Source organism: Leuresthes tenuis, unplaced genomic scaffold (assembly GCF_036924035.1).
Source record: "Leuresthes tenuis unplaced genomic scaffold, fLeuTen1.0.hap1 SCAF_2, whole genome shotgun sequence".
NCBI classification, from domain to species: Eukaryota; Metazoa; Chordata; class Actinopteri; order Atheriniformes; family Atherinopsidae; genus Leuresthes; species Leuresthes tenuis.
The window spans coordinates 26,179,963-26,207,920 of record NW_027325356.1 but is presented as its reverse complement, the minus strand read 5'-3'; the positions used below and the strand labels follow the sequence as shown (position 1 = coordinate 26,207,920).

Here is a 27,958-nt window from a genome sequence, read left to right as displayed (position 1 = left end):
TTAGAATTTTGTGTAATATGGATGTAAATTAGTCTCTGATATCCCAGCTTATGCGTTTGTGTGTTTATGTTTGCTGCTGTGACAGCGTTTATGTGTGCGTGGGCATACACATGCATGTGTATGTGGGGTTTTTAAAACAGTATAAAGATATCCCAAGGGCCCCTGCCCCCCTCCCCATCCCCCCCTTTTTTTTCTCATTACAAATGCTAATGTCACATTAATGAAATCGGCTTAGTTTAAGGTTTATAGCGTAGCCTACACTGAGAGATTTGGCCTTGACACTTCCCACATTTTTCAAGTTGATTCACATGTTTTCCTGTGGGCATACTATTCTGAGTTACTCTAAAATACATTGGCCTCAACAGAAACTTTGGAGGTAAAGTTTAGAGCATGGTTGCCAAGCTTTGTTATTATTGTAAATTGTTGACCCACATTGCTGCCGGCTGCCCTGCTTCTGAAGACAAGTGTTAGCTTAGCAACAGCAGTAATGGCTTCAATAAGGGTCTGGCTAATGTAAACACTGTGTTGAATGTGCTAGCAGCAGTTTGTAGAGTCACAAGCTGTTAATCATTGCTCAACAGAGAACCTGTCAGGCACGAGAACATACCAGAGAGTTAATCATAGTTATAGATCCCCGGTTTATGCGGAGGACATATATTTAACAGCTGGGTTTCTAATCATTCGACCTTTCTGCTGAGCACGCTCAGTAACATCAGCAGCCGTGATTCCAAGGGTCAAATAATGATGTGTGCTAACAACTACTTACACCAGAATGTATTGTTTTACCATCACAAATTATTGTTTTTGGGGTATTTACTATACTGATTATTAATATCAATATGTTACTGTCATATTCTCGAGTTCAGTTGTTGAAAAATCTGCAGTTTAAACTTATTTGTATTTTCCTCAGATACTTCTTCGATTTGTACCCTTTAGCCATTAGTGTGTGAGTTTTCTCTCTTAAGTATGATAGGAACCCAGTTTATTAAATAATTTGGCTGCTTCCTGCCACAGTGAGACGGTTTTCTTTTTAAATACAAAACCTTTAACAGAATAAGAGGACAAGATTGGTCTTTGTAATTAAAAGCCAATTTTGTAAAATTGATTAGATTATGCTAATGAAGGGTGATAATATCTTAAAAGCAGTGTGAGGAAAGGAGATAGAGGGAGTGTGAGGAGTGGAGAGGAGTGACAGTCCAGCCGCCATTACAAGCTGCTGATTTCTGCAGAGTGCTTCATAAAATGTCAGAGCGCTTCTCCCTGAGCAAGACACTGAAAAATGGCAGCGCTGTGATGTGCTGGCACCTCACCTGCTGCACCGCGTGTGTGTGTGTGTGTTGGAGACAGAGCATGAGGGTGCGCACAAGTGTGTACTGCCTGTGTGTACATGCCTGCGTGTGTGTTTTTACATCTGTGTGTGTGTGTGTGTCCATGCTGGCCTCCCTCCCATGTTGCAGTGAAGCAGAACAGAGTGGCTGACTGCCTGCTGCTTTGCCTCCATCTCTGTCGATACAACACCATTCTCTTTCCAGACGGTCATTTTCACATGTTTAGCATTAAGTAACACACCCGTTTGAACAGGGGTATACAAGTGACTGACATATTGAGTTTAATGCTGGTGGATTTTCTCTCATCAAACATTATGTCGCCAGCACGTAGTTCTGAAGCAAACCAATATCTTTTAAGATCTTCATCTGATCTCAGTGTGGACACAACACATGGAAACAGGTTTTCTGTTCACTGCCTCCTGTCATAAGCACGTTTATCTTCGTTTAGCATTTTTCTAACTGTACTGAACAGTAAGTCAGGAAGTCATTGTGTGCAGGTGTTATTATGGCTGGCTGAAACAAAAAGTACGAAGAGCAAAAGGCAGAAAAAAAGGTACTGAGGTAAGGTTGACACATGAGGCATTTAGCAATGTTAATAGCCACGCGAGCTGCAATCTGTGCAGCAAAGGAAGTAAGTGTGGAACTCAACTCCCACACAGACACTAACGCTATCAGTTGCATCGCAATCCAACATTTTGTATGTTCATTATTGCTGGAAAGAGCAGATATGTCTTTCCCTTAACTACACACAGTATTTTATTTCAAGGCTTGCTGTGATAGTGAGTAATGAATGGGTAATGAAGACAACATTATTGCTGTTGAAATTTTATAGCTGATTTCAGTCATTTCATACTATTTATTAGTTTATGTGGCTCTTCGTCACATAATTCAGTTTGCAGTCTAATAGGAAGTTAATGCTTTCTGTGTCCGTGTGCGCAAACTTATTGGGACTCTGCAGACACACACACGGTCTGATGCTACTACCCTTTGGGTGCTTCCCATTCATGGGCATGCAATCGATCTATAGTTCATTCTGGAGTTGTGGTTAAAATGGAAAGTCTGTCCTTAAAAGAAGCATCGGTGTTGTTCTTTTGCTTCTCAACTCCTTAGTCTGGTAAGTTGTGTTTCTGAATCCAGCAGCATGCACAGTCGTGTTGCTCAGTCTTAAACTTGGACCCCATGGACCCTCGCTGACTGTTGAAGATGACAAAATTGAAGTCACTCAGACCTTGTGGCTGAGTGGACATTACCTTGAACTCACCTACGGTCGAGTGCTGGTATAAGTCTGCGTAGTTGCTGCTCTTCTTCTGCTGTCTGCAAGTTACAAATAAAAAAAAAAGAGGTCGAAATCTGCCTTTGAATTGTAAACACTGATCTGTGAGCTAGCAGCCTAAAAACTTTTTTATGCATTTGGAAAATCAGTTTTTTTGATTGAAGTTGATAAAGATCTACAATAAGAACTTTTACAACATTTTTTTCGTTAAATCTCATTTCAGATATGCAGTGTTTTACATTAATCTGGCAACAACCAGACATGTCGTGTCTGACTGAGCACGCTGATGCTTTTTTACAATCATTTTGATGGCATTTTGTAGGAAAGCATAAGTCTGAACTGCTTCCAGCTGCATTAACAGATAGACACAGCAGCGGTGTTTCTTATATTTGTCATAAGAGCTGCTTGTCAGAGGAATCAGGCAGATTTTAAATGAAACTAAACTCTCCTACACTGCGGTTCTCCTCCTCCGTCTCTGATTTACCGAATGCTTTTTCTTTCATAGACTGATGGAACCCATTAATGTTATTTTCTCATGTCGGAAATGGGCAAAACACAGAAGTTCTTGAATGCTTGCCCACTGCTCCACCAAGATGTTCCCCTCTGATTTAAGGGGCAGGGACACCATCACCACATCCTGAGCTTCGTGCCACCCAGGACAGCTGTGACTAAATGAATAAACAGGCCAGAAATTGTAACTGTTGTAGTAGGAACATTCTCCAGTACTCCAGAAGGAAAAATCTATCAGCATTTGCAGTAGATCATGTCGTAAACATGATCAGATTGAGCAATTCATAAATAGACTTATTGTCTTTAGCTATATAAAACGCTTTTCGCAGCTTTGATCATAGTTTACCATGAGAGAGATTTGAGTTTCACTGCATTCTTTAAGGTGGCTGTTATGGTAATTTAAAGCTAATCAACAAATTCTTTTATTACTGTAAGTGTTTCCCGGACACCTGGTAGAAGGATGATGGCGGCTGAAGCTCTGTGAGGATAAGCGAAGCCGTTAAAATCAGGGTTTGTAACTGATTTTATTCTGTCTAACAGCACATTATGTTCTTCAGGAACAGCATCAGATCAGGCTTTTGACTGGTAGTTCTGTGCAAACTACATCTGCCATCGCACCACTTATCTAAGTTCTGTCACATTTGCCCAGTGACATCAGTTATCTCCTACAAGTAAGGTTTCAGAGGAATTGAACATTAAACGGTTTCTTCTCATGGACATGGGCAGAAAGGACTCCAGCAATTGCTCAAACAAGGTTTGCCGCTCTCTGGATATTCCATTGTTCTGCCACTGTCAGTTTGTTTTGCTATTTGAGATGCATGTCATTTGCATTATGCATATCTGAAGTACTGCTCTCATTCTGCCCCCCTTCTCACAGTCTTTCTCTCCTGTTGTCCGTGATATCCCTGATAACTGATGTTATTTCCAGTTATTCAGTTTACTGTTTTTTTTTCTTTTCATTTGTTTCCTGAATTTATTTAGATAAGTACAGTCAGCATTATGAGGAATATCTTGTTTTGATTTTCACTTGAAAAGTCACACATCATTAACGTTAACTTAAATTATTGATACTGATACTGGAGGTAAAATATTAAATTAGTTTGAAACAAGAATTGCTGACTTTATATGAACTTTTAACACTTTTATGCTGGCACTGAAAATGGTCTTACTTTGATTTTTCCTCATTTTATTAGATTTTAACTAAGATTATTAGATGATAAATTAATAGATTAAATAGTTAATGAGTAATCAGAGTTAATGTATTTCCTCATAGAAACTAAAAACACAATTAAACAAACTGTCTGCAGCTGCTGTTTTTAACCAGCCTCATGAAACAATCAGCAATCCATACCTGTAAATAATTAGCCAATACCGATTACCTCACAATGGAATTTATTCATCCTGATTCATAAGCCAACCGGTTAATCGTTCTGTCGGCAGTTACATACATAGTCGCTTACACTTGAGGATGGAAGTGATGAAATAAAATCCCAGCTTGTGATGGACAGCTGCAGCAGAATTGTGCAGGGATCTTTTTCAAAAACATGCAGGATATTTTGTGCACCTGGAAAGCACAATGTTAGAGGCCGTAAGATGCATTTTTCTAGCCATCAGTTTGGCTCTTTATTCTCTGAAGATCTGTTGGTGAAATTGGTCTCTAGCAAATTCAGAATACCACAACATCCTTTTCATAGAAATATTATATAGTTATTTTATATATAATAGAAACTGGCCAAAAACAGCAATGGCTTCCCACTCACCTTCCCTCCAGTCCATCTGATCTCTGTCTGTTTGTGCACATGTACATTTTGTGGTCGTGTTGCTCTCTGAAGCACATAGATTGTGTAAGTCTGTGTTTCCAAACTGTTCGAGAGTCATTATGGATTCTTGTACAAACACGCAGTGGCGATGGCGAGCAGATCTGGTTCAGTCTGCAGAAAAACTGTAATGAGCAGCGAGACTGGCAGATGAGTGCGAGTGGCTAGCAGAGAGAGAAGGGCAGATTCATCAGGGATGATTGCCCGATGCACACTTCTGGTTTTTTGATGTGAGGACCCTGTTACGTTACCATGGGGAGAATAATTAGCTTTGGCTGGATGCATATGCGAAAGAGCAGAAGAGATAAGATTTTTCTTATTGAGCTTACTTTATGATACTTAGAATGGTGCATACAGTTGTGCTTGCATATACACACACACACATGTATATATATATGTGTGTATGTGTGTGTGTGTATATGTAAATTTTCTGTCTACACACTTACTAACAGCTCTTTCTCTTCTATTTATGGCCAGGAAATGGGAGTAGTGCTATGTCTGGTTGAGCTGAGTAACACTATTCTGTCACACATACATTTGACATCAAACACAAGTGACAAGCCTATCCTATTCCTCTCCACCGAGTCATCACCATGTCCCAAAATCACATTATTGTCACTGGGAACCCAGCAGAGACGGATGGTGAGTAGGGGTGTTGATTCCAGCCTTTGGCATCTACAGTATGCTTGAAAAGGCAAATAAAGCCATTTGGCAAGAGCTGATTTCTTGTCATTTCAAAAATATACAGATTGCGTGTGGCACGCCTGCTGGTTTTATGTTTCATCTAAAGCCTCTTACAGCTAGATGGTTGCACATGTGCGTTTGGGCTGCAGTAAAGCCCAATGAATGCTGGGACTGGAAACTCCTTATTGCTAACGCCACACTCTGCCATTTTCTGCACACAAGACCATATCATTACCTTTTTACCCTGGCAGGCAGTAAGCAGCTCGAGCCTGGTAAGCTCCAGTGTTACATGGAAGCAGGCGGACAGACAGTGGTGTGGCTGTAATAAGACCTGCAGCCAGCACCACTGCCAAGGCTAGTTGAGGCAGGGTGAGAGAAGGTGCCCATCCCCTACATTACCCTGCTCTGCCATCTGTCACTGGGCAGGAGTGCTGCTGAGGGAGGAGTCTGAGTCACTCTGGCAGTTGTCACCTAGACGGGGCTCGCTGGGACATGCTGCCTCTTTGTGCTCCTTTCAGACACGGGCACAATTCACTCCGAGGTCACAAAGCTATTATGCTGTTTGGCAAACATTCTGTTTAAATATCAGTGTGCTTTTATTCAATATCCTGGAGAAATTTTCTAATTCATGAATCGAATATTTCAAAAGTCTGAAAAAGTGTCAAACAAAATACAAAGTCATGAAACCAGTGGTGAATCATGATATCACACAGTACTTGTCTCTTTAAATGTTCTCTGAGTTGACGTTTGACCCTGGGCAAAGGTTGTCACTTAATTTTTTCCAAGACGTTTGGTTATGTCATTTCCTGGCTGATGGTGTACATGCAGGAGGGGGTGGAGGAGAAAAGGGGTCAAGCGAGCTTGTGGATGCACTCTGCTGTAAGTAAGCAAGATGAGCTTAGTAAGGGCTCGCTGCCATCAAACATCCATATTCATATGCACATGTCGTGCCTATAAAACATGGACATATTCAAACGCAACGAGATGAAAGTTTAGAGCGTGCCTGAGCAACAGCTATCAAAGGTCAGAAATAAGGGATATGAATGCAGATTCAGAGTTAATGCGTTAATGATTTTACTGTTCACTTTGCCTTTTGGTGTTGAGTAGTTCATGAGCCTGACTGATGTCACCTTGTAATCAGAGCATCTTGCTTTCTCCCTGTCAAGTCTAAAAAGGAACTTTGCTGTTCTTAGTAACAGGCGATACAGAAAAATGCCCAAATGCTGCAGCTGATTACTCACTCCAGTGCTTTTGTTACCAGTAACCCCTCATTGTGACACTTGTTATGTTGACTTGCTATTTCTCCTTGTTAGCTGTTCAGAGCAGAAGAGAGGTCATTGCTTGACATAGTTTCTGATCACAAAACAAAAAGGCAGAGAGTAAAAGATCCAGGGAAGAGAGTGGATGTTGAAGATGATATAGTCTTTGTCGTCTGCAGTGAGGAGAAAAAATAAGAAGAGCTGGGAGCCACTGTGTGTCTTTGAATGGGGTCAGGGCATCATGGGGAATAATGCATTTCCCTTCTCTTGCGCCAGGCGCTCCTTCCATTACGGCTGGAGAAGAGACATTGTGTCCACACTCTGATTACCACTGATCCATGCTGATGACTCTGTTGGCGGATTATCTCAGTTAGTATCAGCCATCTGTTACTGCGTGTACATGTGTGTGTGTGTGTGTGTGTGTGTGTGTGTTGTAGGGGTGAGGAGAAAAGGGGCAGGATTGAGACACACGGGAGGTTTTATAGTTTTAGGCTGTGATAGACACACACATGCACAAATGCACACACCGACAAGCTCACGTAGACGAACACTGCCATTGGCACGTGTATTGGCAGTCCTTTGTGAAACCGCTGCATGTGTAACCAGGCACCATTACATACACGCAACGCAGCTATGCTACGCTACAAAGCAAGTGTATGATGTAAGGCCGCATTCCAAGCAGCACTCCCACCACTAAATGCACGCACGCTATCTTCCCTTGATGCTATTGTGCCCTCCTTTCAGATGTTACTGACAAGCGAAGGCTCCTATACGAAGGCCACATGCAATCATAAAGCCGCAGAGCTGTTTATAGCTACGCTATCTCCTGAAGGGCCGTTGCATCAAGGCACTATTAGGTGCATGTGTTGACAGCTGGGTGCTGTGTTATATTTGTGGACGTGACTGTGAATCCGGCGCTGGAACACATCTTATAAATCATAGTTCAGCCATTAGCATAAATTCTGCCTCTCCTTGCATCTGCAAGACCTGCTGTTTCTGGTTGCAGTACTCTGTGTTGATTGGTTGGTGTTGTTCAAGACAAATTGATTTAGCCGTTCACAGAGATTATAATGCTTGCCTTCTACTGCCACTGTTGTGTGCCGTTAATTACCTATAAAATCAAGCTAATTCTGATGCTAAATCCATTTTAATTTCTCATAATTAAGTCAGGATTGGATCCTTAAATACCTTGGTGCTCCATTATTGTTGCAATCATTGTTGTGGCTGTGCATTTGGTGCTACATTGCAGAGCTCAATCTTATTATTGTTATTAGATTTAATTGTACTAAGTGATCAGTTTGTAGTTGTTGGAAGAAGATGGACTTGCCTCGCAGTGGTTTTTTCCCCCCTGCTGTCCTTTCTCTCTCCATCTCTCATCCCAGAAAGAGGCCCTTTGAGAGATACTAAGAGATGAGAGAAGATGAGGGGGAGGGTGGCTCTGCTTTACACCTCTGCAAAGGAGGGATTGCTTTTTTGTTGTTTGTTAGGGGGGGAAATCAATTCTGCTCACATCATCACGTTTTGACAAGGCGAGGCATTAAGTGCAGATATTGAGGAACGACAGGAATGGTTTGCAGCCTGTCCTTCATCTTTCCCACTCTTTTCTTTTCTTCTTTCTTTCCATCCACAACAAAATCAGAGTATATTGTCTTGCTTATCCCCTTTTTTCTCAGTCTTTTGGTCTTTTTCTCTTCCTCTTTCTGTGTTTTTGCTTCCCTGTGAAAAGGTAGGGAATGATCTGCTTCACTTACCAGCTGACACCACATAAGCTTGCTCGTCCTCTGAGACACGAGCCTTTTGTTTTCATGTGCATTATGATAATTATGATGGGCCACAGCTCGTCTCCATTTTCATCACGCTCCTCATGATACTTACATTTTTTTTGTCAGGAGTAACTGCGGAAAAATCGCTTCTTTTTAATCTTTGAAGAACCCTTTTTCTTTCATGTTTTTCTTTTCACCCTAACCTGACATTTAAAAGGTGACAGCCAAAGTGAAAGAGCATAAAATGTGACAGCCAATCGTGCAACAAAGTGTTGCTGAGAGGTAACAGTTTCTGCTTAAACTACAGTGATAAAACTCTATTTTCACATAACCTGGAATTTGCCCTTGTAACTAATATGTAACGTTCGCTTACTTGCCGTTTAGGCTGATAATTTTGCTCTTTTACCCACATGCTGTCATCTTGCGTGAGGGGCCATTCAAAGGACCTTTGACCTTGCTCATAATTACACAACCACCATCTTTTCACTGCAGCAGTGGCAGTCATGGCCGCCCAAGTCCGATGGCACACCAGCCTCCTCCCCGTGGACTGCAGCAGGTTTTCTTGTCATCCGCGCCTCTCCCTCTCTCCCTCTCTCTTGTCAGTGTTGCTCCTGGCGAAAGGCTGATACTTGATATTCAGAGGATAGCAGCTTTTGTCTCAGAGATTTAATCAGTGGCTCTGCTCCCACTGCAGAGGGGAGAAGGAGGGAGGGTAGTGGAGGGGTGGCAGGAGAGAGGGAAGGAAGGAGAGATAGAGGCAGAGACTGTTTATGTGTAATGACACAATAACAAAGCCTGCCTGTAAAACACAATCTGCAAACTGTGCTTTTGAAGGGGATTTTCAGTCCTGGATTAGTGTCAGGCAGAGGGAAATGGAAAAGGAGAAGAGAGAGAAAGAGTCAGGTTGATGTGATAGACAGGGGAGGTGATTTTGTGTGTGTCTGTCTGCAGTGGGGGTTGAAATTTGTGCGTGCAAATTCATGTGTTTTGAAACTGTTATATTTATTTGGCTCCACAAGTCAGCAGCTGTGTGGGCATTGCCACATTGTGTTCTCAGTTGTAAGCGAAAGGGGATTAAAGCTCACAAATGTGAGTAAAATATCTGGCTGCGGAATGACCAAATGTTTCTTGTCAGGGCTTATGTTGTTGGTTGGTTTATTGTAGCTGGTATAGTGACTCTTTGAGACTGTTAATGGAAGACTTAGGAGTTGGTTAATGCACACATTTCCTAAAAGCCTGTCCATTTAGTTGTTGTTTTAACTAAACAGACTCAAAGATCTCCTTCTTTAGAAGATGCATTTGTCCTTGTGGAGCTATAAAGGGATGATTTTTGTGAAACACAGGTTTACATGAATTGTGCTTGTGTGCTCTTCGGTGTCTGAGGTTACAGAAAAATGACAAATGTCTTATTTATGTGCTATTTTTTTTAGCTTGAATTTTTCCTCTCATCTCTTTCACTCCAAATATCCCACTTCAGCCTCAGAGTGAGTTCTCTGCAAAAGTGGCTGTCCTGTTTAGGAGCTTCCTCTCAGCACTGGTATTTTCTTGCATCACAATGTAAAAAGAAAAAAAAAACGTGCTTTGCTGTCCGTTATCAGAGTCCTTAAAAGTGTCATCCTCCATCCTACCCCATATTCAATCAATAGAGGCTGGGAGCCAGTGAGCATGGCTAAATAGAAATATTGTTCAGGGGAAGTGAGATGTGAAAGGAAAAGTGTCAGGAGGTGTGTGTGTGTGTGTATACATGTGCATGCATGTGCTTGGACGTGTTGTGTAGGTGTGACAGTATACATTCGTGTGTGTGTGTGTTTTGTGAGAGTGCGGGTGGGTGTGCTTTGCTATTGTAACCCTGCTGATTGGATTGTGTTTGACAGATATGGAGTCTGGAGAGCGGCTGGCCTCCCCTGCGCCCACCCTGTCTGCTGCTCGCACCTCCTCCCCTGCGGCCTCTTCTTCCTCCTCCTCCTCCTCCTCCTCTTCCTCTTCGTCATCGCCTGCTCCCCACTCTAAGAGCAGCCTGGCCCCGAGCCCATCAGCACTGGGATCCACCCTCAACACCTCTGGTAAGAAACAGTTTTCTCCTCTGTGTCAATCTTCCGTCTTTCAAACACCGTGCACACAGGAGAAAAAACACACACTGCAAACAGTTTCCGTGTATCCATAAAACGATGCCAAATGTGGTCACCATCGTGTCTCCATATCATTCAGAGTACTCCTCATTTACCATGAAAAATGAGTTTCCTCCAGTATTAATTATACTGTTGTTTTGCAGTCGGTGTGAATACACCTCTCTCCCATCTACCAGGATTTTTACAATTTTTTTTTTTCCTGACAGCTTGGGTTGCAATTGAAAAGCTGCTGCATTAATGAATCCCAAACAATTAGAGGGCTCTTTTGTGTGAGAAACACACACATGCTTCGCCATGTCTCCTGACAACCTTCAGCTCTCTGGCTCCAGCTGCCTCAGAGTCAGGCTCAGCACGCCACTGTGCGTGCACGTATGTGTGTGTGTGTGTGTGTGTGTCTGTGTGTACGTGTGAGAGAGAGAAAGAGCCTCTGCCTGCATGATTTAACATTTGTTAGCCACTCAGTGTCTAGTCAGCCCTGTCCGGCATCCAGCTTTCCTTTCTATGTATTGGTCAAAGCCATTAGGCAAAGAGTGTGTATCTTTAGTTGTGTGTGTGCTTGTTTCTCTGTGTGTTTTTCAAATATCCCTTGTGCGAGAGAGTGAATCATTTGCTCATACTTTCTTCCCCCTCATCTCCTAATGTCTTGTTGTTTTTTCATATGCCTACTATATATACACACTCACACTCATTCACACAAACCCCCACTGCACTAAGTAGGGAAAAGGATATTCAGCTTGCTCCATGATTGTTGCGTTTCTTTTTCTCTGTTGTGAGAAAAGAAGGACAGAGAAAAATAAAGCCCCTTCTGTTGTCCTTCTTATCCTCAGCGTTGCCCCAAAGAAGAAGCCATTAGAAGCATCTTCCTCTTATGCATTAAACATCCCTCTTATCCCTCTGTGCCATTACGTGTGCTTAGATTTTCTAGATAAGCGATTTTGGTCTGAGTGTCAAATGAAATGCTCAGAGGCAGAGTGTTAGCGCAAAACTTTTGCAAGCCAATTCTTTTTCATTTCATACAATGCCTTATGGGCTTGTAACTCAAGCTTATACCGTCTGATGTACAAACGTTCTATAAAAGTGAGGAGAAAATCATTTTCTTTCCTTTCCTTACTCCAAGTGTCACAATGTAAAGAGAAGAAAACATTTTCACGCTGAACAGCAAGAATAAGCAGGTAACTTCTGTAATTATATAGTGCAGATAAAGTATCATAACAGACTCTGCAGGCATCGATTCAAGGTCCTTTGCCAGTGAGCCAGTAACACTTAAGGAAATAGAATCTGAAGAACATAAAAATGAGCACGCTCTCTGTTTGTCTCTGTGCACGTGTCATTGATGAGGATATCACTTGGAGAATAAAAGCTGATCGGCGCTTGTAGCACTCTCTCCTTCTGGGATCAACTCACGGATGCAATTAACTTAAATCTGTCTGTGGAAATTTGATTGACTGCAACAAACAACAAATTAATCCCCCTTCGGCAGCATCCAAACATGAAAAAAGCAGGCGGTGCAGTTTGTCAGAGCGGAGGAAGGATTGAAACAGAATGAAAAAGAGGGCGAGGGAGCGAGAGTGAGGAAGAGAGAGTAGGTAATCCAAGGTATGTCTTTCCGGTGCCTCTTTCTCACTTGAAATTTTTAGATTTAATTATTCGCCTTCTGGAAGCCTGCATTAATATTGAAGAGGCATTTGCAGATGTCACTTTGTGTTGCCTAGAAAGGAACGGGTGGGGGGTTGGAAGGGGGAGAGGTGGGCACCCTAGGCATAAGTGAATGCTGTGGCTGGCCTTTCTGGGGGTTGCATTGCAGTCGTTTATCTTCGTATCCACTAGCTGACGCTGGCAAGGCAGGCCTACATATTCAGCATATTCTAATGACATTCAAAAAGGCAGAATTTGCTGTCTTGTGGCAGAGAGGGACCTTGAAGCCAACACAAAGGGCCATATTCTCATATGTCACCCTGCCAGCATGCTGGCAAGGCCACATAACCACAGACAGTTTGATTCACACTTAAAAATCTGTGAGATGCATCTGTTCATTTCTAGTCCTGGTGTAGAGCATATGTAGCCGGCCCTATTATTAGATTTTCGACTGCATTAGCTCAGAAAACCCTCTGCTTCAGTGTCACTCTCCTTTACATTTCCTTGGTGAGTGTGTGTGTATAGTAGTTTGACATTTTCATCTGCACTGTGCACAACACTTTCCTTTTCGACAGTCATCACTTTTTTTTTTCTTTGCATGTGTATTACCTGACTTATGCAGAGGCATCAAGCAGGCTTGCTCTCCTTTTCTGGAATAGAAATTGAATTTGCATGAAATATGCTCACACCAAATTGCATCTGACTCTGGGAGGAGGTAATACGTGGCAGTCGCCCCTGCCAGAAATGATTGTGCTCAGGAAAATGCTAGACGATGATGATGTTGATGAAGTATTCTTCTGTGCTGAAATTGAATGCCTAAAGGATGGAAGGATGTTAGCTTTTTACACCTCATATTGATGGTTCTTTTTCTCACAAAGAATACCCAGCCTTTGTTGGCGTGCAACACATTCTGACACTTACTTTAAGCCGAAGCTATATCAATACACAACTGCAGTGGATCTGTGTTGCAATTCGATTATGAGAAAATGCTCAGTGATTTAAATGCGAATGCCTAACAGTATTTGTACAAGCATCACGGTTAAGCACTGGTTAGTCTGTAGTGCTCAGAATCAGTGTGACTGCTGTTCAGTGTGCCCTGAGTGAGAACTAAATCTTGAGTTGATTCTTACACAAATAAAAGACAGTTGTTCTGTGTGTAATTCCGCTGCAGTAAGATGGATAAAAAGTGACACCCTCAAAATGTGTTTAAATCCAGTTTTTAAACCCTGATGATTCCTACAACGACAGCTCTGGGAAGCAATTTGCTCTCAGTCTGCGCAAATAAACATGGCAAACTAACATTTGGACAATGGGTTGTGATAAATAAACAGCTGTCAAACACTATGTATGTACAGCAATATCAAGTAAAGCTTTGTGTGTGGAAAACAAAAGGGAAATACCTACTTACGGTAAAATTATGTTGGCAGTATTTTTTAGATGTTCAAAGCAAATTTCACCTCCTGTATGAAATCTGTCTTTTCATCTATGACGCAGGAATGTGAAACTGATGTAGGTCTGAAACTGAAACAGCAGCCGCAAGCAAACAGACACTGACAGCCATGAGAAAGAAGAATTTGTGTGATTTTAACAACACACTCAGCATCAGAGAGTCAGCGTTCTGTTTGCTATTAAAAGTTGGTGTTTATTTTTTATGTTTAGAGTTGCTGGAAGTCTGAAAAGCCAAAAGTTGGATTAGTCGCCTGTCTTCTCTTTTTACAAGACAGTTTCTGTAATACAGACTTTTTCAAAAAAATTTTTAAAAAACTTTTTATGATCATCAAAAGTTGAGAACATATCACATGTAGATTGCACTTTCATATATTTCAACATGTCCCCTGCGTTTGTATCTACACAAGGCCGTCTGTATGGAGCAGCGGGAGAACAGCCCTTCATTGGCTCCACATTGTCAAGTGCCTTCCCTCTGGTCAACCACCCAGCCTTCGGAGCCCTCTACACTGCCGGAGCGGGCAGGCCTGAGTTTGGAGGCCTGGGCTCCCTTGGGATGTCAGCTGCTCTGGCTGCCCACCCCCAACTAGGAGCCCTTTCTGGTAAGAGGATGGCATTTGACTTTTGGGCAGAAAATGGCAAAAAGAAACGTTCCTTTAATTCCACCTCCTCTCCTCTCCTCTCCTCTCCTCTCCTCTCCTCTCCTCTCCTCTCCTCTCCTCTCCTCTCCTCTCCTCTCCTCTCCTCTCCTCTCCTCTCCTCTCCTCTCCTCTCCTCTCCTCTCCTCTCCTCTCCTCTCCTCTCCTCTCCTCTCCTCTCCTCTCCTCTCCTCTCCTCTCCTCTCCTCTCCTCTCCTCTCCTCTCCTCTCCTCTCCTCAGAATGGTGGCGAGCTGCTGAAGCCCACGGACGGGGAGCTGCTGCCTTTCTCCCCTCCTTCATAGGCTTCCCTCCATTCTTCGCCCCTCACATTCAGCCCAATCACAACGCCAGTCCTATTCAGATCAGGACGCCTGGCAAGAATAGCCATGCCCCACCTAAAGGTACAGCACTATGCTAAAGTCCCACACATTGATCTGTCTATCTTTTCCCACAACTTAAATCCTCTTTGCCCTATGATGAGATATCCCCTTTTCAAAATAGATTCTTCCACTGCTCACTTAGTCATTCTGTTAGCTTCTTCCTCCCGCTCTTTCCCTCAGGTTCCCTCTTGTAATCTCTGTTTCTTGTGTTCTTTTAATTTCACAGTATCTTTTAATTTATCTTTTACTATGTAAACCACTCATGCTGAGCTTACGCCCCTCACAGCCAGCACGTCTGATGTAGATACATGTATAAATCAATATTTTTAGTAGCCCTTTTCTATTCTGCAGTTAGTTTCAGATATTCCATTATCCCTTGTGCAGAGTTCTCAGGGAAAGATCAAGCTGATTGGTAAAACGGCGGATTTTGTGTTTCTAGGGTTGAATGGCGCAGTGAATGGCGGTGGCGTCTGCCCTCCCACCACACAATCAGGGAGCTTTTCTGTGAGTCCGACTCCTGTTCAGGCATCGGCAAAGCCGACCAAAAATCCAGAGCCCTCCTATAGCCACCGTAGCAGCCCACAGAACAACCCAGCAGAGTTGGTGGAAAAGACGATTCAGAAACCTAAAGAGAAGGTCAGTGCCAAGATAAGATTTGGTCCTCAGTTTACAGTGAACATGTGAAATGGACAATGTCTGCGTTTTATTGTGAGATTCACTCTTACCGTTTTTTTTTCTATTCAGAGGTCACGAAAGAAGCCAACAGACACTTCTTTGGCGAGCAACAGCGAATCAGGCACATCCTCAGACAGCTCAAGTGATGGGTCCCTCAGCAGTGATCTGGAAGACCTTGCAGAGGATGATGAAGATGATGATGACGACGATGAGGACGATGAAGAGGAGGACAAACAGAGTGAATTATCAGAGTCCGAGAGGCGGACAAAGAAGAAAGCAAAGGTAAAGAAGAAAAGTAGAGAATCAAAGCTTCTTCTTTCTTAGAATGAAATAATAACACGAAGCATGCCTTCAGTCACTCACTCTGATGTACTTGGGTGCTCTCGGTGCCCAGTGCCTTCATTCACAGAACGAGTACCCGCCTGTGAATTTATTAACATGAATTATCATACCATAAAGTTTTTCTTTGTTCTAATAGCTTTTAATTGAATTTCCTCCCCAGGTTTTGATACCCAGCACTGGAACTGTAAAGACTGACAGGCCACTCTCTAGGGAGGGTCAGGAAAAGAAAGACACTTATGCTCAGAAGGTGCCCTCCAACCCCCCAACCCTTGTGCCCTTACCCTGCTCTGTCTCCCCTCCTGCCTTGTCCCAAACCTCAACACTGGGGCTGCACAGCTCCAGGTCCCGGACTGAGGGGCTACAGCAACACTTCAGTGTGATTCAGTCCACTGGCCTGGCTGCCAACCCAAAGCCCCTGGCACTCCTCACTCAGCCCCGGAGGGAGTCTTCACCATCTTCCTCCCCCATAGCTCTCACCACATCCCCAAAGGTACTCTCCAGCACTGCCTCTCCCAAACCTCCCAAACTGCTGCCCTCCTCCTCCCCTCAGCACCTGCCCCTCTCCCTCTGTTCTTCCCCGAAGCCTCTCTCTGTCCCCTCTCCACCCCGCTCGAATCTCCCAGCTTCTACCTCCCCAAAATCTTTCAGTCTGACCTCATCATTAACAAGCTCCCGGAAGCCCTCTCAGAAGCTACCAAAGCACGCTGTTCCTGGCACCGCCAAATCCAACAAAAGGAAACTGCTGGAAGCTTCACTTGCGCAGATCAATGAATTCAGGCTCAAACAGGTAAGCCAGTTGAATAATATACATATTTTACCATATCCACACAAATGGCACAGCACTTACTACTCCTCATGCTATGAGAAGTTATAAAGAACACAACAGCTGCACTCTCAGGTTTAGTTAACAAAGTGAATCCTAACAAATTGACAGTAATGAAATGGTTCACTGGTGTACAGTTAGACCTGCAGCTGTATTCTTCTCACTTTTTCATCGTTGCTTTAAGCTAATCGAAATAGCCATAAGAGACACTGGTGTTGTGCAGCTGTTAATAGAAGTGCTACAGGTTAACTTGTAATTCACTGGGATTTTTTTTTAGGTTAATACTTCTTGAAAAAAACTATTCTTTTTGTATTTGGTATAAAAAGAAAGTCTGTATGAGGTTGTGAGTAAAGGTTCAGAATAGGTGATTGCTATGGTTTTTAAATGGCTAAATGATGTTTAGTTATTACCAAAAGAATGCTCAGAACAGCATTGACCTACTGCAGCCTTGTTGTAGATGCTTATTCGCCCGCACAAAGTTGCTCTTTGACTTTACAATTTAATTTATTGAACACTAAAGGTTGTTTCCTCTTTTTTTTTTCCTTTCAAACAACTTCCTTCAGCGAATTAAAGTGTCAATCACTGGGTCTCAGCAAGCAGTTTACCTTTAAAGCTGCCAAGTATGTTCTGTCAAGTTTAAACTTCCTTCATACTTAGCTCATTAAGCTCTGTAATCTACGCACTGTCATGGTTTAATGTTTTTAATCATTATAGCTTTGGACTGGTTTACATTCGTCATGTTTACTGCAGTGCTCTTGAGTAGCCTGTGGATAAACGAGCCATTGCTTCTAGTTCTAAGGCAATGGCCATATTCTGCAGTTATTATTGATGATTTTGGTAAGTTGAAATTAAATTCTGTTCAAACTGATTTTATTTGCTTTTGACCGCACGGATCACAACAATCAATAAGATAAACCTATTGATATCAGCTTGTTCTCTAGAGATCAGTTCCCCTTTTTTGTTTCACAATTACAGAGAAGTTTACAACGAGCTAAATTCCCCCTGTGGTTTTAGCACTGTTACTGTAGTTCATGGTCTGTGAAATTGATTTGTTTCACTTCATATCACATCCAGTTGAAAGTGCACCATTAAAGTCTATCCTGCTTCTTTTTTTAAACACAGATTTGGGCAAATTTGTCATCAGTGTGAAAAAAGCTAACATGCTGGGCAGAATGATGATAACTGCGGTGGGGCTTTTCAAAAACGCACACAAGTAATTACAATTTTAGAGAGATACACAGTGTCTCTTTTTGTGATCTTGGTCGAGAACAATGCCTGTGGTTATTGCATTTGTGCTCTTTTTGTTTCTCCAAAAGAGGCTTAGACATAGTTAACTGTACCAGTGTTCAGCATTGTAGTTTTGTCACCTGCTCAAACAATCAGAAGTGATGTCAACTGACAGCTAGATCTACTCCACTTTGTCCCATTTCTTTTTCTAATGTTTTCCCCTAACCTTTCTTTGTTCCTCCTTTTCTGTGTTTCCCTCCCCCTGTCTCCCTTCCTTTCCTTGTTGTCTCCCTCAGACTCTCATGTCCCAAGGGCAGACGTTCCCAACTGAGCAAAAGAAGCAGCAGCAGGGGCCAAACAAATCTCCCAAGAGGACATCGTTGTCTTCACCACCATTGCCACCTGTTCCGCCTCCTCCACCCCAGAACAATCACTCCAACCTCTTCCTTTCGAGTGCCCTGCTGGGTCTCCCTGAACCTCATCACCCAAATGGAGTCATCCAAAGCACCACTCAGGACGCACCTTTGGCCCTCATCACCAAACCTCGTAAAGACTCGGCCTCTCAAGGCAAGTCCCCCCAGCGCGACCCGGATGCTGGGTCAATGCCTGTCAATCTGAGCACAGGGGCAAGCAGGAGCCAAGCGACAGCCCAGACTGGGCCTTTGCCACAGCCCCCCACTACCTCACCCCATGCCACAGGCCATGGATCCAGAAAGAACAAGACCCCTAAGGGTAAGGGACAGACACCAGGACTGGGACAAGCAGACCCTTTAGCTGCCTGGAAGGGCTTCTCTCAGAACCATCTGGTACAGTCTCTCGTGGATTTGTTTAGAGGAGGAGAGTCTGGCATCGGGATTCCTGGAGTTGGTATCCCTGGGGTTGGAATTCCAGGTGTAGGAATCCCTGGGACATGTAACCCCACAGCTGGCCTCCCAGCCAACAAGGAATCTGACGACTCAGGTGATGATGATGATGATGATGAGGATGACGACCTTGAGGAGGAGGAGGAGGACGAAGAGGACTCGGATGACAGTCTGTCAGGTTGGTGCTGTTTATGTACAGCGGTAAATGTAACGTTTACAATGTGAAATGTTTTATTCTTTACCAATTATTTGAATTATTTGAATTATTTATTTAGGCTGTCAACCCTCACAATTGTTTAAAAAAAAAAAAACCTTTAGAGTTTTTAAAGAAAAGAGAAGAAAAGCACCAGATTCTCACAGCTGAGAGAATTTGCGTGAAATCCACAAATGCAGTCATACAAAACTGTACTCATTAAGTTGACACCTGTTTCAGTAAACCTATGCCTTTATGATTTTTAACCTGCACCCTGGTGACCCATTTCAGAGTCTGACAGCAACTCAGACAGTGACATCTCTGGGAAGAAAGTGAAGGAGTTAAAGCTGCTGCCATCTGGATCATCTAAGAAGGAAATGATTCCCCAGAGGCTTACCAAAGGTTCAGAACTACTGAACACCTCAACCAATCACACCGCCACCAGCTGCTCCCCTCTCAACCTGCAGGTCATCAAGAGTCCCACTATTGCCACCAGCTCCAGTGCCTTGGCCTATCACAGCTCTCCGGGCTCTTCCTCCTATAGCCTCGCCTCTCCATTAGGTAACTGGTTACATTCCTGTCCATTGAGTATTAAACCGAGAGGTAAAAAGGGGCTTTTGTAAGCTGTTGTATGCGATTAAGTCCTATACAGTATCAGAAGCAACATAATTGTATACTGCCTAGAGGAAGTACACTCTCGTCACCTTCAGGTGATTATGAAGAGGCCTTGATTCTTTTTGAAGGCAGGAAGAAGGCAGTTGGTTGTCATAGCTCAACCACAGCACAGAGGTCCTGTAGGGGCATGCCCAAGTGCCCTGACAGCTTGTTTGGCACAGCAACAGCGTTCATTTCCGTCGCTTTCAATGAGAGATTACCCAAACCAGAGAAAATAGGACATAGATGTAGCTTGCCAGGAAGCAAGACATTTACAGTCTTTCTCTGGCTGTAAATGCTTTTTATTCTCTAATGCTTGTTCTCTTCTGCGTTCATGCATATCAGGCTTAGGGTTTAGCTTTGGAGCTTTAAGATAGCAGTTCAGAGAATTATGTATCCGTAGAACTTTTATGGTCACATAATGCTATTAAAAGACGTTATGCATCTTGATGCTTGGTATGACATTTGATCAGATGTCAGACTTGGTCCGCTACCTTTTTATATGTGAATTTTTGCTACATTATTGATGGTTAAACTGTTTCTCCACAGGCTTAGGAAAGAGGAAGAGGGTGATGGATGAGAAGGAGTTTATGGCACCTCTGGAGTTGGGGTATGTACAAGTAGCTAAGAAAAAGAAAGTGTATTATGCAGAAATTTGAGCTGCTGTCATAAAAATGTAGCTTTCAGTACATGTTGTTTATGTGAACAGCTGTTATTTTTACATTCCTAGGTGGCGGAGAGAAACCAGAATCAAATCAGTGGCTGGACGCCCGCAGGGCGAGGTGGCCTACTATGCCCCATGTGGCAAGAAACTGAGGCAGTACCCAGATGTGATGAAGGTACTTTGGTGTCACGGCGCTGCGTTTTAGTCTCACTGAGTATACATCAGCAAGTGTTTGTGGGCAAACTGATGAGCAGTTTAATTTGTAACAAGAATTACAGAGGGAATCATTGTGAACAGCATGTTTTCTGATTTATGGATATCCTTTCTGATAACTGCAAACTTGCTCCTCTCCATTGCTCACAGAAATGCTTGTGTGTGTGTGTCAGTGTTTTTTATATATGGTCTATGCTACTGCTTCAGCTGCACTCCAACCCCACCCCCCATCCTGCTTTCTATGACCCTAATAGTGAGAGATGATATTCTTAGATTCACTTCTTGTGCCACTCTTTTTTTCACCTCTCCCCTCCCCCCAACATGATTAATGATTAGTTCTGGGATGCACAACTTTGGCTACGTTTGCACAGTATGGTATTGTCTCTGATCGTCTGTGTTCATCAAAGGCTAAACCACCACAGTTGTCCAAATTCTCTCTGAATCGAGTAGCGCACTAAAAAATAGTCTATGCAGTAACATTCACTCACTGCAACTTAGTCAGCAGGCAGTAAAAGACCAGCAATGCCACAGATAAATAAGAAAGAGCCTGAATTGTGCATCCCAAGGTCAAAACCGTTTTTCTCTCCTGAGAGCTTTTGCTCTTTTTTGTCCCCTTGCTTTTATCATGATTAGTACCTCCGCACAGATGCACTGTAGCCATAGACTCCCTTCAGTCTAGTGCCTCCCAGTTGCTTTTCAATGTGGCTAATTTCGCAATTTTTTTTTTCCTGCCTCAACCAATACCATTATTATTTTCTCTTCTGTAGTATCTATCCAGAAATGGAATAAATGGCCTCACGCGTGATAATTTTAGCTTCAGTGCAAAGATAAGGGTTGGTGACTTCTATGAAGCCAGAGAAGGACCCCAGGTGACTGCCTTTCATCTCTCTCTATCTCTCTGTCCCTGATCCCTGTTCATCTTTTCATCTAGAGGCAGGCTAAGCTTCATGCAGCCGTCACTGTCAGGGCATGGATAGGAATCAACACAAACCCTCAGTAGTCTTAGTTCATAGACCTCTCATTGTGCATGGAGTAATGTAATAATCAGCTGACATTACTTCCACAGGTGACCAGTGATATATGCCATGTTACGTGTCTGTGATGCAAAGAGATAAAGTAGAACAGTTGCGTTAGAAAGTTAAAAATAGATAGATACAGTGCAATGCTGAGGGGCATAGAAACAGAAGGCATAAAGCTTATCATAAATTAATAATTTCTATTTCAACTTGCTGTTTAGCCAATGCTATTCTGTATTGGTCTTTAATTTAGAAAATATTATTCAGTGTCTGTTAAATTCTACTGAGATCATAGACTGGCCAGCTAATCATCACATTGTTCCTCAGTTAAATTAAAATACATATATCAGCAAGTAATTTGTTGTTACGTCTGCTGCCACTCCCAATATTTCCATTTCCACTTATTTTCTTTATTCAGGGTTTACAGTGGAGCCTGTTAAAGGAAGAGGAGGTCATTCCTCGCATTTTGGCGATGGAGGGTCGTAGGGGTCGCCCCCCAAATTCAGAGCGGCAGCTAGGAGGCGATGGTGCTAAAAGTAACCGACGGAGGAAGGGACGACCCCCGAATGTGGGAGATCCACTTGCACCCGAGGGTCCCAGTCCCAGTGAGGTCAAGCTTCTGCGCAAACTAGAAGCTCAAGGTTAGCAAAGGAAATGAGCCCTGAAATGTGTTTGTCATAAGAGTGTGCCATTAATCTATCAGTCATTATTCAGGCAGCAGAAGCGGGGGAAGGGAGTACATTTTTATGTGTTCGATTTAGCATATTGAACATCTTTTATATCGTGCTTATTTGTTCAATCCAGCACATGTGTGCTGATGTAGAGCCTTGTCAAAACAATTAAGCATGCCTTTTAGGATGTCTATGCGCCTTTTATGTGCCCTTGATAAAAGCTTTACAGCTACCACTATAAACAAAAAGGGTCTATGCTTGCAAAAATACTTTATTATATATCAGACTCTTTTAATACCAATGGACACATTTAACACATCTGCTAATTGATAAACTTTTGTAGAAGTTGAGGATAAAAAGTTTAAAGACTGATCAGATATGCTAGGCCTGACTACAGCAGCATTTTGGTATTCTCCTGTAGCCTCTCACTGACAATGCCTTTTTTTCCGCTCTGTGTAGAAATAGCTCGACAGGCTGCCCAGATGAAACTGATGAGGAAACTGGAAAAGCAGGCACAGGCTCGTGCAGCCAAAGAAGCCCGCAAACAGCAAGGTAAGAGAGCAGGGGCCTGTAAACATGCTGGTGAAGGTTATTCAGCTGGTCAGTCTGTCACTCCAAAACACTTTGATCTAAATGAGCATAGTATGAAGACCGGCCGGACCTTTTGAGGAACTTGCGCTGCTCCCACAGCCTTTGTTTGTATGTAGGGTGATATTTGATTTCATTGCTTTAATGCACCAGCTTTAATCTTCTTTCTGCTCTAATCTTTTTGCAACCAGCAGCATGCTGTTTTCAGATGTCATACATTTTTATATTCATATACATGATAAAGAAGAGTCAAATCAATCAGTCAAAGTCAAATCAAAATCTCTTGTTTAGCCCTCACTTAATTCAGAACTGGAACCAGAGCTAGTATTTGTTCTGAAATGTATAATTTACCAAAACATTTAAACATTTACATCACATGCATCATGCATAATGATCTACCTTTTTTTCTATTCAAGTTTCATTGCTGGGAAAATTTATTTTATATGGAAGAGCTCAGATTCATTGACAGAGGAGGTGATAGAAAAACTATTTGCCTCTCTGTATGAAATCCTTGAGCCACAATTTTGACCCAAACAAATAAGACACATGCTGTATCCAAGCGGTCCTGTCTATCCACAGTCCTAAATGATGATTATGATTTTCTTCAGCCACAGCAGTCTGCCTTCAGTCATGATCATAGCACAGTATGTGGTGAAGCTGTTGTTGTTATATCGTATTTTAAAAAGCAACACTGTGATGCTCACAGCCCTTTTCTGTTTGAGACTTTTGAAGTTTCTTCTCCCACCTGGTTCAAATCGTGTCTCTCTGACTGAGTTCAAACTGTTGTTGCTGATCACTTCACATCAGGTCCTCAAGGCATTGATTGATAAATGTGTTCCTCAAGGATCGATATTAGTCCCAGTGCTATTAGGACACAAATGGCATTTATTCTCCAACTCTGCACTGAAATCACAGTTTTTACTCACACCATGTTGTATGCTATCAGCCTAACGGTCAATCAACCATCCCCCAGGTTACAGGCTGCTTTTGACCATCTGCACACCTCTGACCGTAATTTAAAACATGTTCTAAACTTCAACTTCAACCACTGATGCTCCCAATCCTATCTATGCCCTGAATGAAAATCAAACAGATACAGCAGTGTTATAAGTACTTAGTAAAACAGTTAGACAACACCAAAACCTTGTGTTCTTTTCAAAAACAGTAGAAACATACAACCCAACTTACTTTCTATATTAGATTTTGTTAGATCTCCTGTAAAAAACTGAACGCTTTCTACCACAGTGACTTCATTCATTGAGCAGCGCAGCTACCACAGTCACCATGTTGAGTGATATTAAAAGGATGGGGGCTTTTGAATAGGCTTTGAATGCCTGTATCTTCATCAGAAAGGCCAAGCTTCTGAGATATTTTACATCTTCAATCAAGTTTGGAGCTAATAACCTTGACACCAGACCACAGAAGACCTTTAAGTCTTCTGAGAGTCTGAAAGAGTCTCATATCAGCTTCAGACAAGGGAAACTAGTTTCCTGTACTATGAACATTTAGATGAGAAAATGCTTGTTACTAAATTAAGATATGATCTCACTGTTTTTATTCTTAGATGTCACTTAATTTTGAACATACATTTCCAAAATAAGTAACTCTAAAAACGTAACTACCTGTCACTGGTCAGGTTAATTTCTTCCAGGCAATAGACTCAGGATCGACACCCAGTCATAAGTGTACAGCTGTAGCTGGCTTTTTTCATCATTTGACTTGCTGTTAAGCTGTTTAAAGGTCTTGATAAGACACACATTTTAATCAAAATCTGTACAATATAGAATAATTTACTTGATTATGAATCATATTATTTGATTTAAACATAAAACACGACATGATAACCACATCATAATAGAGTAAAAACATTAGTGCATAAAACAATGAGGAAAATCATAAAAACACTTAAAAGAAGATTTAATAGGAAGAACATTAAAGAGGAAACTGAATAAAAGCTGCCCCCTAATCATTATAAATGAACAGGCTTTTAAAGAAATGAAGTTTACTTGACAAGTGTAACCTCACACAGAACTAAAAGCAGGAGAAAAAGACGAGTTGTTAAATTTGGTTAAAACTCACTGGATTATGTGGAAAAGAGATTTAATGTTGACTCTTCCAGATTTTAGCTGTAGTAAGGCCTTTTGTTTTAGGCGTAATGGGAAGACTGAGTGGAGAAGTCACGATGAAGAAATTAACAACATTTTTAAATAAATCTTTTACTACCAGGGACTGTGAGCCAGAGACTGTGAACGTCTTGCAGCTGCATTTTGAACTAACTGGTCGAGTGAGGTTAGACAAAGTCAGGCCCACATTTGTTGTCGTAGTAGAGCTGGTAAAAGCTGAGCCTCACAATACTGATGACTTGTTGGTCAGCGTTCCAAGAGAAGTCAAGGAAAGCACCAAGAGTTTTTACTAAATCCGACACGTTACTTTAAAGCGCTGTTAAAGATGGGTCATTTTAATGTGTAAGTGTTTCTGTTTGCGCTGTGATTGTTTGTGTCTCTTGACTTGTTTTAGTTGTCAGTCAGTGAATAACTCAGCCACTCACATGAAATTCATTCTGATCCATGTAAGACACCTTGATAGGTAAAGCTTAAAAGCTGTAATTCTCCAGCGTTTGAATGTTCCTTCTTCTGGACACTGACATGACGCTGATTTGACTGTTGCAGCTATCATGGCAGCAGAGGAGAGACGGAAGCAGAAAGAGCACATCAAGATTCTCAAGCAGCAGGTGGGTCTTCTTTACGGTTGTGTGATTATTTCCCTGTCTTTTATTTATCTAGCTGTCCCAACGCCCCAATTCCCTGCAAACACTGCATAAAATGCTGAATGCTTGTTTTGTGATCCTCTTAAGCTTACTTTTCAATTACCATTATTACCAGTACTTCTAAACTTTGCTGTGTGTTTTTGCTCACTCCTACTGGAATGGAGTGGTTGGAAAGTGATTGTATCTGGGGATGTTTGCCTCTGTCTAAAATATTAAGAGATTATGTTTTGTTTGTTTTTTTTTATAGGAAAAGATCAAGCGTATTCAGCAGATTCGGATGGAGAAGGAACTGAGAGCGCAGCAAATTTTGGAGGTAGAGAATCTGATCCAACTGCACCTCTGATTAAGCAGAACATTCCTGGATAGCTGCAGCCTCTCAGTCTATAGTGTTTTAATCTTCCTAAAGCTCATTACTGAACAGCAGCATGCATTGGAGGGAGTTGTGTCTTCTTAGGCATAATTCCACATGGAACTAATGCTAAATTGGTCTTGGTTGACGGCTGTTGAATATTAAAATGGCTGTTGCTGCCTCTTCAGACCTTATTTAAATTGGACAGAAAAGTCATTTTTTTTCTTCTTTTTTTTTCATCAGACAACAGTAACAGTTTAGCATAAGTGGGTCGAGGAAAAAAAAAAGTGCTGTTTTCTACACACAAAAACACAGCCTGCGATGCATCCACTCACACATATACATGTGCAGACACACGCAATTATACTACAGGAGCTTCAAAGTGTTTTAACAGGAGTAAATCAATTTTTAGTTGACACGGTTGGCAAGACACTCTTAACAGGAGCCTTCAAAATTTTCACAATTACTTGTTAAAGAGATACATTATTCATTCTCTGTTTTACAAATTTGCCTGGCGTTCGGGAGCATTAAATCTATGCGTATACCAGAAAACTGAAAACCAAAAAAAAAAAAGAAATAGTTTTAAGTTCAACAAAGCTGTCAAGCAAGGCGGATAGATATGTGTCCGTCTCTGTGATTCCTGACTGTAATCTTTATTCACAGGCCAAACGGAAAAAGAAAGAAGAAGCTGCTAATGCCAAAATATTGGAAGCTGAGAAGCGCTTAAAGGTACATTTGTATTTCAATAAAACCCCTAAGATGTGTCATACACACGTTACTCTCAACCATTTTTGATAGGCTGGCAAAAAAAAAATAGAACTAGCTTCGAAAAAAGGCTGAAATTCCACCAGTCGGGGGTGATTTTCATGATATTGGTACTATGGAAGCATATTGATTTTTCCCTCATCATCTTGTTCTTGCTTTCAAGGAGAAGGAGTTGAGGAGACAGCAGGCGGAGATTCTTAAACACCAGGTAGGCATTCAGTACAACTTCCTCAGACTTTTGAATGTAATAGCTCATAGTGAATTAAACCATTTACTTTGATCGTTGCTTGTACAAGAATTTGCAGCCCTGTGTGTGTGTGTGAGTAAATGATTTTAAATACAGGCATGTATGAGTATGTAAGTATGAATGTGGTTAATTACCAAACATCTGTTTAATGACATGCTTCAGTATTTCTCTTTATTAAACCCCATGCTTATTGGTGTTGGATATTACTTCTGTTCCATAATATTTTGCCAACTCTCTCTGCCAGGAGTTGGAGAGGCATAGACTAGATATGGTATGGGTATGTTTATTTTTGTACATCTAACACCTGCATCGTGTAACTGATTGTGTTATGGTTGTCATAGCAATGCATTAAGTGTAGCACTGGCTGCTGTCATACTACATTCTTCTGCATGGCTTTCCAGCAAAACCAACAAAAGAGAATAAGAGTCAGTATGCTGCCTCCATCTGCTCGTCCTGAGGGACAACTGACCCTGTCACGGTGGCCAGGCAGCTTCTGTCCCCCTCCCCCATCCTCCCTATCTACTCAGAATGCATTGCAAAGACTGCTAGCCAATCCACACTCACTGTCTGAAAGAGCGCTCGAGGAGTTTCCATCCATCACATACATTGTCTAACTGTTGTATCGGAGTAGCCTGTGTTACCCTTGAGTGCTTGACTATTTCGGCCCGGACATCGAGCTTGTGTCTGTTCGTCCGTGCATCTGTTCTGCAGTCCACAGAGTGCTGGACTTTAACCTGCCCCATCCCAGCCTCTCTGTCACTCACCGTTCCTGCACTCCGCACAAAGAATGAAAACAGCTACTGAGAGTCATTTTGTCTTCATGGTGGAGACGCTTCCAGGCTGATTTCCCCGCCGTTTGAGCTCAGTCTTTGCTTTAACATTAATCTGTTTCGCTGAAGAGCAAGAATATAATCAATTCCACCATGGGGACAAATATGGTTCTACTTAGCATTTTATTTTGGCCTAGCTCTCCTGCTTGTAGCCCTTTTCACTCATGCACAGTCGCAGCTGAATCTAAAGGTCTGCCTATCTGTTTC

The 27,958-nt window shown here is 42.2% G+C and overlaps 1 protein-coding gene across 11 annotated transcripts in view; it reads left to right on the top strand.

Moving 5' to 3' along the window:
• Positions 1–27,958, top strand: part of baz2ba (bromodomain adjacent to zinc finger domain, 2Ba) — a 64,378-nt gene that overhangs the window by 24,475 nt on the left and 11,945 nt on the right. For 2 of the 11 annotated variants that reach the window (XM_072380822.1, XM_072380813.1), the window contains exons 3-20: positions 10,509–10,697; positions 14,255–14,446; positions 14,724–14,885; positions 15,304–15,500; positions 15,609–15,821; positions 16,042–16,668; positions 18,228–18,972; positions 19,279–19,548; positions 20,191–20,251; positions 20,372–20,480; positions 21,286–21,387; positions 21,953–22,175; positions 22,665–22,757; positions 25,463–25,524; positions 25,808–25,873; positions 26,573–26,638; positions 26,838–26,882; positions 27,166–27,192. In XM_072380822.1, the coding sequence (XP_072236923.1) occupies positions 10,511–10,697; positions 14,255–14,446; positions 14,724–14,885; positions 15,304–15,500; positions 15,609–15,821; positions 16,042–16,668; positions 18,228–18,972; positions 19,279–19,548; positions 20,191–20,251; positions 20,372–20,480; positions 21,286–21,387; positions 21,953–22,175; positions 22,665–22,757; positions 25,463–25,524; positions 25,808–25,873; positions 26,573–26,638; positions 26,838–26,882; positions 27,166–27,192 (3,447 nt within the window). In that variant the 5' untranslated portion in view covers positions 10,509–10,510. Of the gene's footprint in view, positions 1–10,508; positions 10,698–14,254; positions 14,447–14,723; positions 14,886–15,303; positions 15,501–15,608; positions 15,822–16,041; positions 16,669–18,227; positions 18,973–19,278; positions 19,549–20,190; positions 20,252–20,371; positions 20,481–21,285; positions 21,388–21,952; positions 22,176–22,664; positions 22,758–25,462; positions 25,525–25,807; positions 25,874–26,572; positions 26,639–26,837; positions 26,883–27,165; positions 27,199–27,958 lie in introns of all 11 variants that reach the window. The other 9 variants (XM_072380816.1, XM_072380812.1, XM_072380820.1 and 6 more) reach the window with 5 other exon arrangements.